The 18,177-nt window shown below is 37.4% G+C and overlaps 1 protein-coding gene across 2 annotated transcripts in view; it reads left to right on the plus strand.

The window, feature by feature from the left end:
• The window catches only part of chchd3a (coiled-coil-helix-coiled-coil-helix domain containing 3a), a 101,886-nt gene extending 93,765 nt beyond the window's left edge, over positions 1-8,121 (plus strand). For both annotated transcript variants that reach the window (XM_051688301.1, XM_051688303.1), the window contains exons 7-8: positions 2,117-2,252; positions 7,380-8,121. In XM_051688301.1, the coding sequence (XP_051544261.1) occupies positions 2,117-2,252; positions 7,380-7,403 (160 nt within the window). In that variant the 3' untranslated portion in view covers positions 7,404-8,121. The remainder of the gene's footprint in view (positions 1-2,116; positions 2,253-7,379) is intronic.
• The last annotated feature ends 10,056 nt before the right edge of the window (positions 8,122-18,177 follow it).

Raw genomic sequence — 18,177 nt, forward strand, 5'->3', positions numbered from 1 at the left:
GAAGGATAAGAAAAGAGAGAGGGTGAATCCCTAGTCCTTCCGGGACCCAAAGAGTTTAGATGGGCGAGTGGCCATGACTGACAGCAGTCGCCCATTCACTCTTTCATTCATCTGCCCTTCAGAGCAGCTCACTAATATGAATGACATCGCGGATTAAACCACGTCTGATCTAAAAAGAGTGTCTGTCTGAATAGAACAGGATAGCATCTCCCTCCTGCCCCAATCCTTTCTTTGCTTTTTGCTGTCCCAAAGGTCACCCTTGTCAAATGGAAGAGTTTTGTGTGTGTGTGTGTGTGTGTGTGTGTGTGTGTGAGTGGGTTTGGGTGGTTTACGATGACATTTGTTTTAGGTTACAAACTGGTAATTACAAGGGTATTATGCTATAAATGTGGTTTATGAGGACGTATCTAGTGTCCCCATAATTCAAATCACCTAAAAAACATACTAAACGATGTTTTTTGAAAATGTAAAAATGCAGAAAGTTTTTTTGTGAGGGTTAGGTTTAGGGGTAGAGTTAGGGGATTGAATCTATAGTTTGTACAGTATAAAAATCATTATGTCTATGGAGAGTCCTCATAAGGATAGCCGCACCAACATGTGTGTGTGTGTGTGTGTGTGTGTGTGTGTGTGTGTGTGTGTGTTCTAATCCCTTGTGGACTGAGGTGATGTCATGCCTTTTTGAGACACCCTGGGTCTCAGATTTCATGAGAAGCAGGTGGTCTTCTTTAGCCCACCCTTGTTCACCCAGTTTGTCCTCAGAGAATGCTTGTACCCCTGTTTCTTAGAAAATTATATTTGGTATTTGAATTTTGGTATTTTTGTGACCTTAAGTGATGGATACATTGTTGATAGTGATCTACAAGGTCTCCAAACTCCAGCAGGCAGACGGTCAGGAAAATCTATGCTGTCAGGGTTGGGATATTTTGGGGTTGTTTGTGAATATGTTTTGAAAAAGAACTCTCGAGTTGAGTGCATGTTATTTACAAAAAATAACATTTGTTTGTCATCATAATTATAATCAAAATGTAACTGTAAAAAAAAAAAAAAAATCTACATTATATTAATTATATTATATCATGAAATTGTAGATATAATAATATGAGCTATCACTGTTTAAAATAATGTGTACAATTTACAATAATAACACTGAGTTTACATTCATTTGTATAAGAAATGCTAAAAAGGTTACTGTCACTTTAAGGGTTCAACAGGCGGCTCACAGTGTTCCAGTTCAGCGAACATCAACGGTAATCTCCCAGTTTCATCCATGCTGTGTGAGATTAAAATTTATGTTTCTTTTTGCTTTTTTATCTGACTGTAAAGAACAGAAAGGATATTAAGACACATTATTAATTGAAAGTGGAGTGCGCCTCATCTTTGATGGACACACATTACACGGAGGAAACAGTCCGCTTTAATCACAAGCACTTTTCATCAAAACAAGGCAATTTTCCAGGTATTCCAGTACTTACATTTCTAAAAGCTAAATTCAAGCACTTCAAGAACCTTGTGTGAACCCTGTAAACAGTGTAGAAAAAAGCGCAGTAGGGGTAAAATCAAGCGATAGAGAGATTATGATGTTTGACGGGTCATGTTATTTATGATCACATGGACGGAAAACAATGTTGCAAATTTTGAATTATTGAGTTATGCCACGAAATTCGATATATTGTCCCATCCCTGTTTTCAAACATTTCTTTTTGGGTTAGTCAGTAGTATATATAATTAGCTTTATAACAAAACAATGGTTGGTGTGGCATTTTCTCATTTAGCTACTGTACCAAAGTAAATGTGTGTGGTGGGGTCTTGCGTGGTCATTAGACTGTTGAAGGCCTCTACAGCTGATGTCGTGAAGAAGCACCTCATTACACCTGTGCTATTTCGACGTGCAATTATCCTGCAAACTAATTCTGCACAAATCAGTTGTGCTATTGATTAGTGATTGATCTGATATTTACTTGAGAAAACACAGCAAGAACGTCATTTAACACTCTTTGTCACTGCCACAGGACCAGTTTATTAAAAATGAAAAATGTAATTATGATGGATGACCACTTTCATTTACTGAATTTATCTTTCCCGAATGTTTCTTTCCTTCTCCTTCTCTTTCTCTCAGGCGATATGAAATTAGTCCAGTGTGCACCAACCTTCAGGGTCAGATTCTCAAGTGCTACAGGGAAAACGCCGGAAAGACTCTGCTCTGCTCCAACATCGCTTCACTCTACTTGCAGTGTGTCAACAATGCTAAACAGGTGACTGTGTGTGAGTCGTGCTTAGCTATAGTTAGGGGGCATTCTGGGATGTCGTCATTTAGAAAACGACACATTTTTTAAAATAATTATTATTATTAAAAAAACTAATATCAATAATATTTCTTAGGGTTACTCCATTTGACCTAAAGAAAATATGCCTTTTCCTTATTTTATTGTTCAATAAAATATCCTTATTTTATTGTTCATTTGGTTTTGTTCTTGCTAAAAACAAGTTTGAGCCTGTGCAGATGTGACCCACCTACATGTAATTCAAAAATAACTCTTCCCCATAGAGCCAGTGCTGTGCATTGAGATAACAGTCTAGTATGTTCTAGGATTTGTGTGTGTGTTTGTACATGTGTTCTACCATTTCCCAGAAACTCCAGCATATGAATTAGCATCCACCGCTCACAGAATTAAGGCCACGTGAATCAGCCCTGCCATCCTCTCCAGGCCCTCTAATAACACACACTCTGCCTCCCTGACTGAGACCTCTATTTGCAAATCGAAACTTCTGCCTAGTGTTTTCTCTTTCCGCTTGGCTACAGGCACCAGTAAGTTCACTCTAAATTGCAGGCTCAGACGAAAGAGTCATTTCCATAATACCAGCTGGCAGCTGCTGTTCTTGGTCTGGGCGTAAGTGTGTGTTAAATGAAGTAAGTAGGAACGGGGATGTGTCATTTAAATAGCGCTGTCCCACAGTCCTCAGCTGCAGCAGTCCCCGATCTTGATCCCGCAATGCGATGACCGAAATGGGCAGGATTCAACCGGTCCTCTCTGAAAAATCTCTTCAGCACACTCTAGCAATTCCACACAAACACAATTTATATTCAGATGGGTCTTTCCATTAGATTTTTTACATCGGCACAGTTTTGGGAGCGAGGGTGAGAGAGAATGAGTTTTGCCCTCTGGGGTATTAGTATTAAAGCAGTGCTGTGAATTCTGCAGCACTTAAGAAATACATCATGTAAATAAAGATATGTTTTATTCATTTTTTTTATATGCGCCAAAGTTACCTGTAATTTTTTTAGCATTTCTAATGTTTTTATGCTTGTACTGTATATGCATGTTAATGTGAACAGGCCTGTCCTTATGTTATTGTCTTGTAAATGTTATATGTATTCTTATGATGGTGTGATGTATTTTATGATTTTATTGACTCTGCTGTGAGGAACACAGGTTACCTGTGTAATAACATTTTATTAGTCACAGAGGAACACCAAAAAAATAGAAGCAGGATAACAAAACAGCTAAACCGCTTATGTGGTGTGTGTGTGAGAGAGAGGTGGAGGGCTGTTGCTGCGCAGCCTTGCATAAAGAATCGAGACAAACCATAAATATTTATATGTGTGTGTGTGTGTATATATATATATATATATATATATATATATATATATATATATATAGGTTTTCTTTTCTTATTTTAATTTCTTTCAAAATTGAAAACAACTTTTGATGTTCTCTCTTTCTCCGGTCCTCTACCAGAGTAGTGGGAGCTTAAGGATTTGCTGCAGTTTCCAACAGAATTCTGTTTTACATCTTAAACCAAGAAATGCTGTTTTTCATGACATACCATTTATCGCAACAACGCTTTTGAGAATGCGCGAGTCTGATGTTAATTCAGTAACTGCTCGATTTGTTAGACTGAGTCCCATCAATAACTTGTGAGTCTTTTTGACGATTCATTAAAAGAACTGGTTTAGCAGCAACACCACTGAATAGCATTTCAAAAAACATATCTGTTCCTCCTAAGATGTCAACTGAGGTCTTTAGATCATTTTGTCTTGTGATCTGCACAAGCGATTCTTCCACCTCCGAGAGCCCCTATCACAACCAGAACAACCTTGGCTTTGACCTGCACAAACTTTCAAGGTTCTCCTTCAGTCTTCTGTATTTTTTAAAGACTGCAGCATCTATCACCCTTGCCGTTTTCTGCCACTTGTCCATTATCACATTGTCAGATTTGTTGGGCAGTCCTTGTTTGTCTGGATCTGGAAGTTTCTTTGGAACTGATCCTTGTCATTTTCAAAGAAGAAGGTCTGGCACTGAGCACCATGTGTATTTGTATAAACAACTTTTATGGTAACCATCTAGATAGAGTGGCTCTAATCAGTGGTTGCCATAGCTCTGATACGCCCTGACTAGCACAGAGGGTAAGGACAGTGATTGGTCATGGCTGAGGCTTTGTGAATGTAATTACTCTGGTTTATCTTTGCTGGACTGATAATATTTGGCTGTGACCTTCTTCTGCTTCTTCCATCACTTTGTGAAGCAGTGACTGCAGTACAACCTCAAGCCGATAGTGCCTTGAGCGCAGAGATAAAGTGCACACCCTCTTCCTCTAAAAGCACCATGAATACTACTTTATCGCCGACAGTCTTACATTCGCTCGTTCTTTTTCTTAATAGAGAATATCCCCCCCTTCTCAACTCTCTTCCACTCTTTTGGAAAGAGCAGCTCGAGTTTGGGACTACAGCATCTGTTTGTCCCGAAATGCAACCTGTGTCCTTCAGAGATTTGGGACAAATGCCACCACCTGTTTGAGTGTTTCTAGAGCTTATTTTTATCAATATGATACAGCACTCATAGCTTTAAGCTTTTTCACAATCTTTGAGTGTGTGAGAGAGATACTTAAAAAGCATTGCCTTATTACAGAACCTTAAAATTAGAGGTGTGCAAAACTACATATTTTCAAAATCGACTAGTAAGTGAGTTGCCGAAATAACTAGTCAGCTAATCGGTTGTAAGGAAGCCCTGTATAATTAGGCTAGTTTTCGGGTGTACCCCGTTTAGACATGATTCTTTGAGGTTGTTTACTTGAGACTCAGGCCACTTACACACTAATCCATTTTTGTTTCAAATCTCAATTTTCAGTTTCCTAACGTTATCGTTTTCCAAAGGATGTGATGATGGAGAACATTTTTGAAAAGCGATGGAGGAAAAACCATTCTAGTGTGGATAAGAGGCATAAACGTAGCACAATTAATGTGTTTTATTAATGTGTTTATTAATGTAATAAAGCATATTATTTTGGACATGGCCTCGTTCTTGCATTCAAAAACGGATCGCTTTGTAATGGAGCAGTTGGAATGCAGGGGTCTTGAGACACGTTTTTAAAGGTTGGGCAAACTTATGGCATTTTAAAAACACAATTCTGAAGAAGCTAAAATAAAAATACCAGACGCAGTGGGCAAAGACAACCACGCCAGTTAAAGCACCCCCACTGAAAATATCAAAATGTGAGAAAAGATCTTGATAAATTAGTCAATCTCACTAATCAACCAGTTGATTGTTGGACGATGAGTGGACTATTTTGACTCATCCCTACTTAAAGGGGTCATGTATATATAATTTTTATATATATATATATAAATATATATATATATATATATATATATATATATATATATATATATATATATATACATATATTGTATTATCTTCCCTGAGGTCCACTTATAATATTAGTAAAGTGTTTTGCACCAAAACAGTCATCATTTAGTAATATATGATAATTTCCCCCTGTCTCTTGGCCCTCTGTCTGACACACTCAGTTTTGGCCTCAGCACCTCCTTTAAACTTCAAAGTAAATGCCCGCTTTTCTGATTGGCTAACATCGTGCAACCCCTCGAATACAGCCATATTTGAAACTCAATCAGAAGAGAATGAACAAGCTCCACAATATTATAAAACTAAATTTCAGGGTTTACACATAACGCACATCCAACACATTCCATCCGAATATATTAAACTGTTGACTCAAGCATAGCAGCACCATAAACTATCAAAGAGTCGTGACATTTTATATATTCATGAATGAAACTGTTTACTTGCGGTTTTGCGATCGGGTCCAGTAGTGATTTTACTGCCCCATCCTTCAATAACAGTTCCTTTGCAAAGCTTTAATCGTATTATGACTGGTTCACAAGCAATCCACACTGATATGAGCCAAAGAAAATGCACATACATAGTCCAAAGCATGATGAAACAAGACGCTCAAACATACAGTAACATCCTGCGCTGAGGCGCACATTGCCTCTTATCCACACTAGAACGCACATTCATCTAGTGCGTGTTTACATACACCTACAATTAAAAATAACACAGATGGCCACAAGTATGCGTCTAGTATACGTTTGTGCTCAAAACATCAAGACACAGCTGAATGAAACAGAATGAGGTCTCCTTTTCAGAGTTGTAACTTGACACTGTCTTTTAAAAGTGGCGTGAGATACATGACAATGGTCAAAGACATCTGTTTAGTGCTTGTTTATGCACAAAAATAATTTAAAATAGTCAAAATGGGTCCCCTTTAGTGTTCAGTAATAGTTAAGCCACACTAGGCCTATCTGCCCCTCTCTCTCTCTCTCTCTCTCTCTCTCTCTCTCTCTCTCTCTCTCTCTGTTTACGAACTGAGTTCCAGGGGGGCCTAGTTACATAGGGAAGTCACGGAAGAAGAGAATGAGGCATTTTTGCAGGTTGGTTTCAATAAATGCTTTAATTGCATTGGGGATTAAGTTTTTATTTTTCTTTTTTTTTTATTTTATTTTTTTTAGAGTAGAATGACCTCTTATATGTCAAAATATCAAGGAAAATTTGATTAATCAAGGCATGACCCCTTTAATGTAAATTCAAATAAGGACAAATCCAATGCGGCCTTTTCTCTTGCACCTCTTCATCCTTTCTTTTTTTTTCTTGGCAGACAGTAACGCTTGTGTCTCTTCCTCTCACTCTCTTCTGTACTCTTTCTCTCTCTTTTTCCCAACTTCTCCTCTTCAATATCTCTCTTGGGATTCTATTTCCTGTTATCGGGTGCAGTAGCCTGTGTGAGATGTGTATTGACAGGAAGAAAGAGCCGTATGTTTATGTTTGGGTGTGTTGAGGCTTTTTGCTTCCACTGTGGTTTGCCGCATGGTTCCTTATTCGCATCTCTTTCTGTTACTCGTTCTTTCTCACTTTTCCATTCACCACGTGCACACATGCATGGACTATTCACTCCATCCTTTTTTCTTTTTTTTTTTTACTCTTTTTTTTTTTTGTATATTTGTATGCAGATGCTGTACTGTAGATACATCGCATTGCATATTTCGCTGCTTCTAATACATATTCTGTCTTCTTTTTGACTAGGAAAAGTTGAGGACTGGGGGTTAAGTCTCCTAGCAGGAAGCAAGGGAGACCTGTTTGTATCCTTGATCTCACCGTTTATCGACTGTTGCTAAGGAAAGACACCATCCAGAGACACACCTGATGCACTGGAGCAAGTACTGAACCAGAAACATCAGTAAAAAGAAAGCTAGACACCCTTGAACCTGTTCCTTTTTCCTCTACCTTTTCCCTTCACTTTACCCTTACTCCCTCCCTCCCTCCTGTCATTTCCCCTTCCTCCAGAAATGGGAAATTGGTATCACTTTCTGAAATGGACAGAACAGAATCAGAACCATGTAGTCCAGCAAAGTAAGCAGCGGTGATCGTAGGTGGACCAGCAAGTATTTCGTCTTGGTTCTCCAAGGACAGCTCACAGTAAATAGAACCCAACTAGAATACCCTGCATTGGCGATACTATACCAGTCTAGTCCAAGAACCACGGAACTGGTGGCTTTGAAATTCTAGTTTGTTCTTGATTTGGTCAGTCTGGCTGAGAAACACAGATTGAATGTTACTTATCTAACCATCATGCCTAAGATCCACCCTGCTAACCCATCACCACCTTCCACCACTCATCTATTGCATTAGACACATGTTCAAGATATTCATTGTGTTTTTGTGTGTAATGTTCATATTCTAGTTTCTTTGTTTTGACTTGTCACACAAGAGGCATCAGGTCTGAGCCCCTGATCTGCTTTAAAGAATAAACTACTCAAACCTTAAACCACTTCAGACTGTGTCCTATTATCATCTAATTATAAAATGTTGCTTGTCTCTTATAACTCACCGGGTTTTGCTTCAGGAGCCAGTTTTGCTTTCATTGGACATCAAATTGCAATGCAACACAGTACCAAACATAACCTTTAATGTTGCCTGGGTCAAATTTTTCTTCACCTTGCATTGTTGGTTTTTCAAGGATGAGGGCATGTCATGCAACCTGTTCATGGTGGTATCTAATTTGGGTAACTCTGACCAATCAACATATGATTTTGCACCAAAATGTCATAGTTAGATTGGACACAGCCTTTGATGTCAACAAAAAAAACCCGATTTTTTTGTTCCTACCTTTAAAAGCCTATTTATTTTGATATCGCAGCAATGCATGTCCATATGGTTAGTTGCATTTTATTATTTGTACTTAGCATTTTTTTTTCCTTCTGTCCAATCCAAACAGACCTACGGTCACCAGTTGAGAACCACTGTCCTGTATGTGGTGTTTATAGTCAGATAAGGCATTGTTTCATAAAATGGATAGCTCTTTTAATGTAGAGAGATGGAAGAAAAGAGATTAAGACAGCAGACGCTGCAAAGAATGAGAAAATTTGAGAGTGAAAGCACGTTTCCATTCTGAAGCGTAGCCTCTCACTCTTTTATATCTCTTTCCCCTCCCTCATTCTACCCTCCATTTTAAATTTATCCCTCAGACTATGCAGTGTCGCTCCAGTAGTTTTGAAGAGCAGTGAAAATGCCTCTTCACTATAAGGCTAAAATCTCTTATACACACACACACACACACACTTATTTCTAAGGTCCCAGTCATCAGAACTCTTCTCCATGGTAGATGAATATTCTCTGTGCACTGGCGATCTGAAGACATGATAAACACAAGCATATCATCTCCACTGGTCTCTTTACAATTCTCATCACTTGCATTGCCAATCTTTGAATCCAGACAAAATGATAAAGAAGATTTTTCTGAAGGTATTGAAGATTGTGCTGATTAAATGAAGGGTGCTGTTAGGAGATTTTGAGGCAGTTTTGAGTGCTGCTCTGTATTTTGGATGGACATCACCACACTAACAGTGAATCAAAATTGCTGACAGATATGCAGAGTTTATTGTATAGCATCAGGGAGTGTTTAATCTTGACAATATCGGTCAGTTAAGATTAGCTCCAGTTGGGACCAGCAAGACCTTTTTTCACCTCAGAAATGACCCTATTTTAGTTTTCTACTTCACCTAGAGCTGCTAAGTTCAGTGTGAGCCGCGTGACAAAAATAGGTTCGACGTCTAAACTATCCGCTCACTGCCACATCTGGAACGCTTCACCTTGTGACTCACGCTTGCAATGTGAAGGGTGTAATCTGTTAGTACGGGCGCCGAAACGAAAATGCGCTGCTTACGCCCTGTTCACAGAGGATATGTGAAACCAGCATTATTTTGTACCCCTCCCCCATAACCACCTGTCATCTTGATGGAACTTGTCACAATCCAGTCAATTCCCAAAATCATATGGAAGTAAAATGGCTTGAGAAAGCTGTTTCATGTTGACTTTAATGTTTTACTCAATGTCCTTATACCTGGAGCGAAGCAACAAAGTGACAAGCCATTAAATCCATCTCTTTAGTGTAAATATGAGTTTTTGTCCTTAGCAGTTGCAACGAGCGACAGGATGTTTATCTGCTGCCTGATTTCTATTGCTGCCTTCAAGTGCATTAAAGCTGGAAACAAAGTACAGAAAAAGCCAAACTAAAAATATACAGTGAACGAGCGAAATGCTCTTTTTTTTTTTCTGTTGGATTGGGTAGTAAGCATAAGTGAATTCACCTGCAATGCTTTTACAATATATGATTTATTAATGCCTGGTATCGAGCAAATTCTTAATTTGCATAAAACAAACAACGAAGGGTGAGTCATTTGCTTTACATTAGTTGACGATAAGGTCTTTCATATACAACAAATTAATATTATTTAAATAAAGCATTGAAATTGAAATACTTTGTAAAATCATTACTTTCCACCATCTTTCATGACGACACGGCCCTCCCAACTTCGCAACTCGGGTATGTAGAATTCTGTATCAAGAATTTTGAGTGTCCCAATAGTAAATACAACTTTGCATGGTCACTCATGTGCTTGGACCTCATCAATACGATATTTCCAACATGCACACAGTAAAATCTAATTTGTCCATATAACTGTATAGCAAACGTCAAACATGTTCTCATGATTGGCTGAAATTCTGTTCTTTCGCATTGCATTTTCATTTTCAGTGTGGACAAACACATTATTTGTTAGGTCACGACTGGTTAGGACATGGTTTACTGAAACTGTTTACACATTTCTGTGATGACGGGACTTCATGGTGCTGCCAAAGCATTATAACAGTCAGCAGTTTAGTCATAAACATTTTACCAGACAGCAAGCAAGGAAAAAGCAATTCCTGCCTCTCTTGCACTTTCTATCCTAGTACATTGCTTTTTGTCTCTTTCTTGATCATTCTGTCTATCTTTTGTCTCCTCTCTCTTGCCCATAGGGAAGAAAAATCACATAACAGATTAAATATCTCAGTTGTTTCCCCTAGAAATCAATAGAGTGCAACAGTCGGGTTCCAGAAGTAAAACTCCTACTCAGTTCTCCATAGGTGAATAGATTTTTAATGATAACTTGTAAACATTTATAGACAAACCTGCCTTGAGGTTGTTAATCGATGGTATATGCTTCTGTTGAGGCCATCAGTCCGCTTTTTCTTTTTTTTATTCATTTAAAAAAAAAAAAAATTTAATAGTGGAATTTCTGGTGAAGAACTACACAATGATCCTGAAGGGAAATGATCCACTAATCAGAGAATTGTGGCAAATGAGACCAGCAACAACCGCTGGGCCTGTTCTAATAGTCTGAATGACTCATTCAATTCGGTCTCCCTACACTCTCAAACATATCTAAATATTTAGCAATAAACTTAAATTATATTGAATCTGTACTTTTAATAAACAACTTTGTCAATAGTTTTATATTTTCCCATTGTTTTTAATTCGATAATGTCATTTGCAATGTTTCATGGCATTGTAGTTCATTCCCTCATGAAAGATGGTGAGTACACATTCTTCTAGCTCTTAATTTTTGTCAGATTTTCAAATCTGGGGCAGATTGTTTAGGTTCATGACTTAGAACTTTTTATTAAGGATTTTATGAAATCCCAATGGAAAAAAAGGAATAAGAAAAATACTTCTGGAATCAAGAGAAAATGGACAGCCACTGTTGTGCTCTATTAAATTAGATGGAGAACAAATGGACATTTGCATAAGTCTCCTGCCTCTCATTTATATACTGAGAAACGACCTTAGTTATCTCATTTGTCTCCTCTAGACTTTCAGAAGAGATTAGTTTCAACAATAACTCAAACTGTGCTCAGATTTGCTCAGACACCAAAGTCAGCAATCTGCAATTTAAAGTTCAGAGATTTTGATATAAACATTTCTCATCAAAACCTTCCAAGACTGACATTGCTATCAACTTTCATTGTATAACTCTATACTCTTACAAGAGCAACCTAAAAAAAAGGTTTAAAAAGGTATGAAAGAGGAATAGTCTAAATGGTTTGTCTGTTGCTGACGCCGTTTCATCGTTTTTAGTACTCTGTGTCCACCATCTTTGCTCTAAACAGATCCTTGCCCTGTATTTCTCTCTTTCAGTTTTTTCCTAATTTTTCAATTGACAATGTGCTCACAAATGCCTGTCTCTCACTCCTCTTGGTTTTCTCCATCATTGCCTCTCAGAAATCAGAGTTTAATCTTCATTCTGGAAAGATTATTCCTCTCAGGGCAAATCTGCCTCTCATCTCATCCCTCAGAGCAGCTACATTGGAAATACTCCTTAGTCCCCTCAACTTTATCAGTCCTCTTCCTCTCTTTCTACTTTCTATTTTGATAGCTTTTTCTGATTGTTCCTGTTTGTGTTCCGTGTGAATGTTTCTGCCAGCTGTAATCAAAGAGAGTTTCTCACAGAGGGATTATGGAATTCTTTTTCTCTCAGGGACTTTAATCCCTAGCATAACCAAAGCAATACTTGGCATTATAGTAGGGACAACTAAACAGCCATTTTTCTGAACGGCGCAGTTTTCTGGTTCCGCCTTAATGACCCAAACCTGAGGCTATACAGTAATTAGTCTTTCAGAGCCAGACTTTTGACCGTAGGCATTAAGTCTGGTCCATTTCTGGCCAAAAATTACCCATTTTCACAGGAAGAGATTGTCTGATTGACATCCAGAGTTCATTTTGTTTTTATGTGACATTTAGGGACAGACACTGCAGTCCCTGCACTGAAACAACTCATTCAAATATTTGCGACATAGTCTTATAGGATGACCGTTACAATAAATTTGTTTTTGCAAACTGAATTTTACGTGCCGTCGGCAGAGAGAGAGTCGCAACAAATCTGTGTGTCTGTGTGTGTGATTGAGAGCTGCTGCTGCTAAGCAGATCGACTGAGAGGTCAGTGAACTGGAAAGCCACTAGGGTGCGTGCTGCTGGAAAAGCATTGTGTGATTGTGAAGACACTGGAAAGTGTAAAAATAAATGTTGTACATTTGGATGTGCACCCGGCTCCCGCATCCTCCTTCCCACACGAGCAAAGGTCTTTCACGCGCTCTTTTACTCACACACTACAATATTATGATATCGATACATGATACATTTTAACACTTGTATTACAGACCCACCTACATTTACACACTCATTCCAATGTGACTAACTTCTGCGGTAGCTCACCTGATAGAGTGTTGGACTTTGAACTCGGAAGTTCAAGCCTAGTCAAGCACACAAGCTGACACGTGAGACGAAAGTTTCTTAGAAACAACACTAAATGCCATATTTAATTCAGAAAGTGTGCTTTTCATGTTGCATTTGCTTTTAAAACACTATCGGTTAGGTTTAGGTGTTGGTTTAGGGTAAGGATGTCTGTTTTGTTCACTTTTTATTTGCTTTGAAGACACTGTTGGTTAGGTTTATGCTAAAGTTTTAGGTTAGGGAAGTACATTTACTCATTAAAACTATCCATCTAAAATTCACTTTAAAATCCTTGTCTGATTACAACACCGTTTCACTAGCTTTTGGCGGTTCCTGCTGAACATTTCACTGGGAAACTGCAGCCAAACATGTAATACAGGAAATAATTTTGATTTGCAAAAATGTGGCAATGGTCATATGTTGTCATGAGATCAGGCTGAATAATTGCACAGTAAACTCTGTAAAAGGACTTCAAGAAAACATGTGAGAAAAAAGACTTTTGATCAGAATTTCTTTCCATCAAGACTGTCTTTGATCTAATATTTCCAACTCTGTACTGGCATTGAGTGATAGCTAGGTTGGCGATGACCAATGAGGAAATTGTCAAAGTACACTAGGGGTGGGGCTTATTGGGACATTCTGAAACAAAATGCTCTTCTCATTCTGTGCACCTGAAGCGCTAATGCCCTGCCGCGAAGTGACACACAGTTCATTATTTTGATGGGGAAGCAGATGGCATTCCTTTCCATGGGCTCTCCTAGTCTGATGGCTCTATTCATTAGTAAGCTATATCCTCTAACATGCTCTCCAAATAATTTATAAACTGCAGACTTTCTCTCTCTACTTTCTCCTCTATTCCCTATACTGCACAGTGTCTTTTCACCTCAGAGCCGCTAGCTAAGACGCCATCTTGGAATAATTATTAATTTGGATCAACAGTTGAGAAATAATGTTTTCATCCTCTGATAGTCTCCTGTGCATAAGAAGCTCCACTCACTGTATATAATAATTGCTGTGGTCATTTGTCTCCTGAATAGTTTAAGAGGGCCTTTGCTTTTTCCATTTGCCCAAAAGGTTATTTAAATTGACCTGTTAAATATGGCTAAAACATTTATTCTAATTGTTGCTAATTTAATTCAGCCAAAATGGGGCATGTAGAATTAATTAGATTTAGCTTAATAATGCATAAATGAAAGTCTAGTTGACTTTGTGCAGGTAAAGAGAGAGAGAGAGAGAGACTCTGAGTGGATTAGATCCTGTTTTATAGAGGAAAGAAGTGATCTATGATCACCAGAGGGTAGTGAGGTTTCAGCTTAACTCATTGGAGTCAATAATCTTTAATTATCTTTATAGTTAAGCAAAACTAAACACTTAAACTTCAGCTCTGTTCCAAAACCTAGTGACCTGCCTGGCTGTCTATTGCCTGCACAGAGAGCGATGGTATCATCTAAGGCCACGTCCACACTAATCCATTGAAGTTTGAAAATGCATTGATTTTTCTACGTTTACGCCTCATTCATATTAGAACGGTATTTTCCTCCAGACGTTAGGAAACTGAAAACAGGGTTATCAAACTTTGAATATTCCTGGTTCAGTATAAGTTAAGCTCAACTGACAGCATTTGCGGCATAATGTTGATTACCACAAAACTTAAAAGTTAAAATACTCACTGTTTTATAAGCATAGCCACAACATAATATGCGTGTTAACACGATTTTAGTGTGATCAAATCACTTACTGACCTTTTTTGTGTAAAGTTATATCCAATTTTACCCCTTTGCTGCCATATGACAATGTAATGCTGTAAACCCTAAAACGACCATAATAATACATACGTTTTAAAAGAAGAATTCTTTTTTATAAAAAGCTTCACATTTCTGTCATTAAACCCTCTAAAAATTGTAAGTGCCTCACTGTAACCTCGATTTTTGCTCTTTTTTTTATTTATTTTTTTACCACATTTGCTATCTATTGAGCTTAATTTTGATTGAACCAGGAATATTCCTTTGAACGAATTAGTGTGGACGTGGACTGAGGCAGCATTCTAACTGAAATGGAACTTAATATCTGACTGATTTAGAACATTTTACACAGATAGCAACTTGACAAATAGCAACCATTCATACTGTATGTTATTTTTTTAATTATTGATCTACGTACACATGCATTAATTGGAGGTCTTTGGACATTGGAGGTCCAGACTAACTGTTTAGTGTCTCACGCCATGAGTGCCACATTTTTATTGGCTAAAATGAGTTCGCTCTCTCTCTTTTAATCTCTGCCATGAGTGGCTATCTTGTAAAACACTGTCATATTTTTTAAATTTTTTTTTTAGAAGTGACAAGTTTGTGTGTGTGATATCTGCAAATGAGACGCACATAGAGAGAGAGTGAGATCAAGGAAATTCAAGGTTACAGTCCACATGCATACTTCCTCCTGAGATGAGGAACACGATAATGAACTTCAGTGCTGCTGTCTTGGCGACAGGAGGGTGACCTTGCGGGCTGAGTTAAACTATTCAGGAGACAAATGACCACAGCAATTATTATATACAGTGAGTAAGTTGCTGATCTCAGGGTTTGTGTTTGAAAGGGATGAACCATTCAGAGGGAGAAAAATGGAGGAGTTACAGCAGAGGCCTGAGTGTGGAGAAAGCTGATAGAACTTTCTTTACCCAGATGCAGTTTCCATCTCTGTCTCTACTCACCTCCCTCCCGATACTGAACTGAAGTGAACTAGAGACTGGAAAAGTTTGTAACCGTTTACCATTAGCAAGTTTACTCGCTGTTACTTTATTTTGAAAGTGAAGTAAAAAGTAATTTTTCCCTCATTAAAAAGTTTTACCACTAAATAATGAATTTATGCTTAAAATCATTTACCAGTCCCTCCAGGAATTATGCAAATTCAACCAGTCTCTACATTATTTGTGGTAGATTGCAATTTTGTACAGTATAATGTCCACATAAAACTGTGAATCTGAGGTAATCCAATCATTTTTCTTCATATTGACAGATGCAAAACAAGTGCTCAAAAAGCTTGAAGCAGTCGATACATATCCAACTGCACAGCCAACATTCATCTCCTCATCTTCTTCTCTGTGTCACTGCGTGTAATTAACCCTCTATGTATGAACCCTCAATGACCAACAACATTTGCCATTGCACAAATGTTAAAGTGAAATCTGAACGTTTTGCGCTCACTATTGAAATCCTTGTCTAAGCTTTTAAACAGCGTGTATACATCACAGCTAGTTTTTTAACATCACATGTTCTTCAGGAGCTGTTCTAAATGGTCAGAGGTGTGGGTTGGTGACGGCATCAGTTAATTTGTAGTGCTTACATAATGCACTGTTGCACCAGAAAATGAGAGTCAACATTCATGAAACGTGTTCATGATTGGCATTTCTATACTTGCTTTAAAATCCCTTATTTGGATCCCTTAATGTGATTGGAATTTGAAGTGCTCAATAATCAGATAAGGTTAAAGGAGTCATGACATGCCTTTTTTCTATTTATTTTTTATTATTATTTTAATATTTTTCTTGAGGTTCACTTATAACATAAGTAACATTTTGCACAAACAAAAAAACAGTTACTGCTTACCACTTCTGGGCGTGCTACGGAAGTGATTAAAAGTAGCTGCTGATATGTTGTTGTGCAGGTGATCAGATGCAAATGTCTACCACAGTGTGACATCACAATGTGGAGGAAGTAGAGAACGTTTGGTCGTTTTGGCAGCTTAGTTTGAATAAATGCTCTTTTTGCAGTGAGGAGGAAGTTTTGAGTTCTGAAACTTGACCTCTTCTTTGCAAAAGATTAAGGACAATTTGATTCTTCATGTCATGACCCCTTTAAAGCTGATGTAACTTATTCAGTGTTAAAATACTTTCATTTATCCCATCTTAAAGGAATATTCTGGGTTCAATACAAGTTACGCTTAATCTACAGCATTTGTGGCATAATGTTGATTACCACAAAAATAATTTTGACTTGCCCCTCATTTTCTTTCAAAAATAAATAAATAAATAAAAATCTGGGTTACAGTGAGGCACTTACAATGGAAGTGAATGAGGCCAATCCTTAAATGTTAAAATACGTTTTCAAAAGTATAGCCACAAGACATAAAAAATATGTGTGTTAACATGATTTTAGTGTGATAAGATTGCTTACAAGCCTTTTCTGTGTAGTTATAGCAAATTTTACAACTTTGTTGCCATGACAATGTAATATCAACAAACCCGAAAACAACTATTTTTATAACTTTACAGATCAAATAATACATGAGTTTTAAAGGAAGAATGAATGTAAGTGCATCTATAAAATTATAAGCTTCCCATTCACTTCCATTGTAAGTGCCTCACTGTAACCTCAATTTTTACAAAAAAAAGAACATGAGCACTTCACCAGTCACTAATTAAAAATAAATAAATAAATAATAATAATAATTGTTGCACTTTAATCTGTTTTGAATACTATTATGATGCTAGTGAAACTTTGTAATATGGCACTTTTTGTACCACTGTCTCCTTAAGATGATTCGCTTATGTTTTCCTTTTTTGTAAGTGGCTTTGGATAAAAGTGTCTGCCAAATGAATAAATGTAAATGTAAAAGAGGGACACGTCAAAATATTTTTTTCTGGTAATCAACATTATGCCACAAATGCTGTCGATTGAGCTTAACTTGTATTGAACCCAGAATATTCCTTTAATACGCAGAGACAACTAAGTAAGCAATTTATAGGTTAAAATTCCTGTAGTGACCCGCTTAGACCCGTCCCAACAACGCGGGACTGTCTGACTGTTTTACATACTACAGCTTTAAATCAAATGATAGTGATTATGTATTAATCACGACAGGTTAAATCCTCATTTGTGTTTTTAGTTTACAAACTATGGTCTACTATTTTAACCTTCCTAAAGTTTACTTGCATTGTCTGAGGCAGAAAATGTTAATATAAAAATAATTAAGGGTCTTCCATTGAATTCATATTAGTCATATCTCAGGTTTCACCTCTTAAATGTATTGTATATTTGTGTGTATTTACTGTTTTTCACTTGCTAGCTGCATGTTCCATCAATGACACAAATAACACAAGTATACTATGATTATTTGTGAGTTCTCAGTAGTTTATCTGTCCTTAAAACAGTGACAGGATGCTGTAGAATAGACAGAACAAAAATAGCTCTGAATTAAGTGAATATTTACCCTTAAACTATTGAAACCACTCTGTATCTTATAGTTCATCAGCGATGAAATTTGTATTACTTTCAACAG

This window comes from Myxocyprinus asiaticus, chromosome 45 (genome assembly GCF_019703515.2).
Source record: "Myxocyprinus asiaticus isolate MX2 ecotype Aquarium Trade chromosome 45, UBuf_Myxa_2, whole genome shotgun sequence".
Lineage (NCBI taxonomy): Eukaryota > Metazoa > Chordata > Actinopteri > Cypriniformes > Catostomidae > Myxocyprinus > Myxocyprinus asiaticus.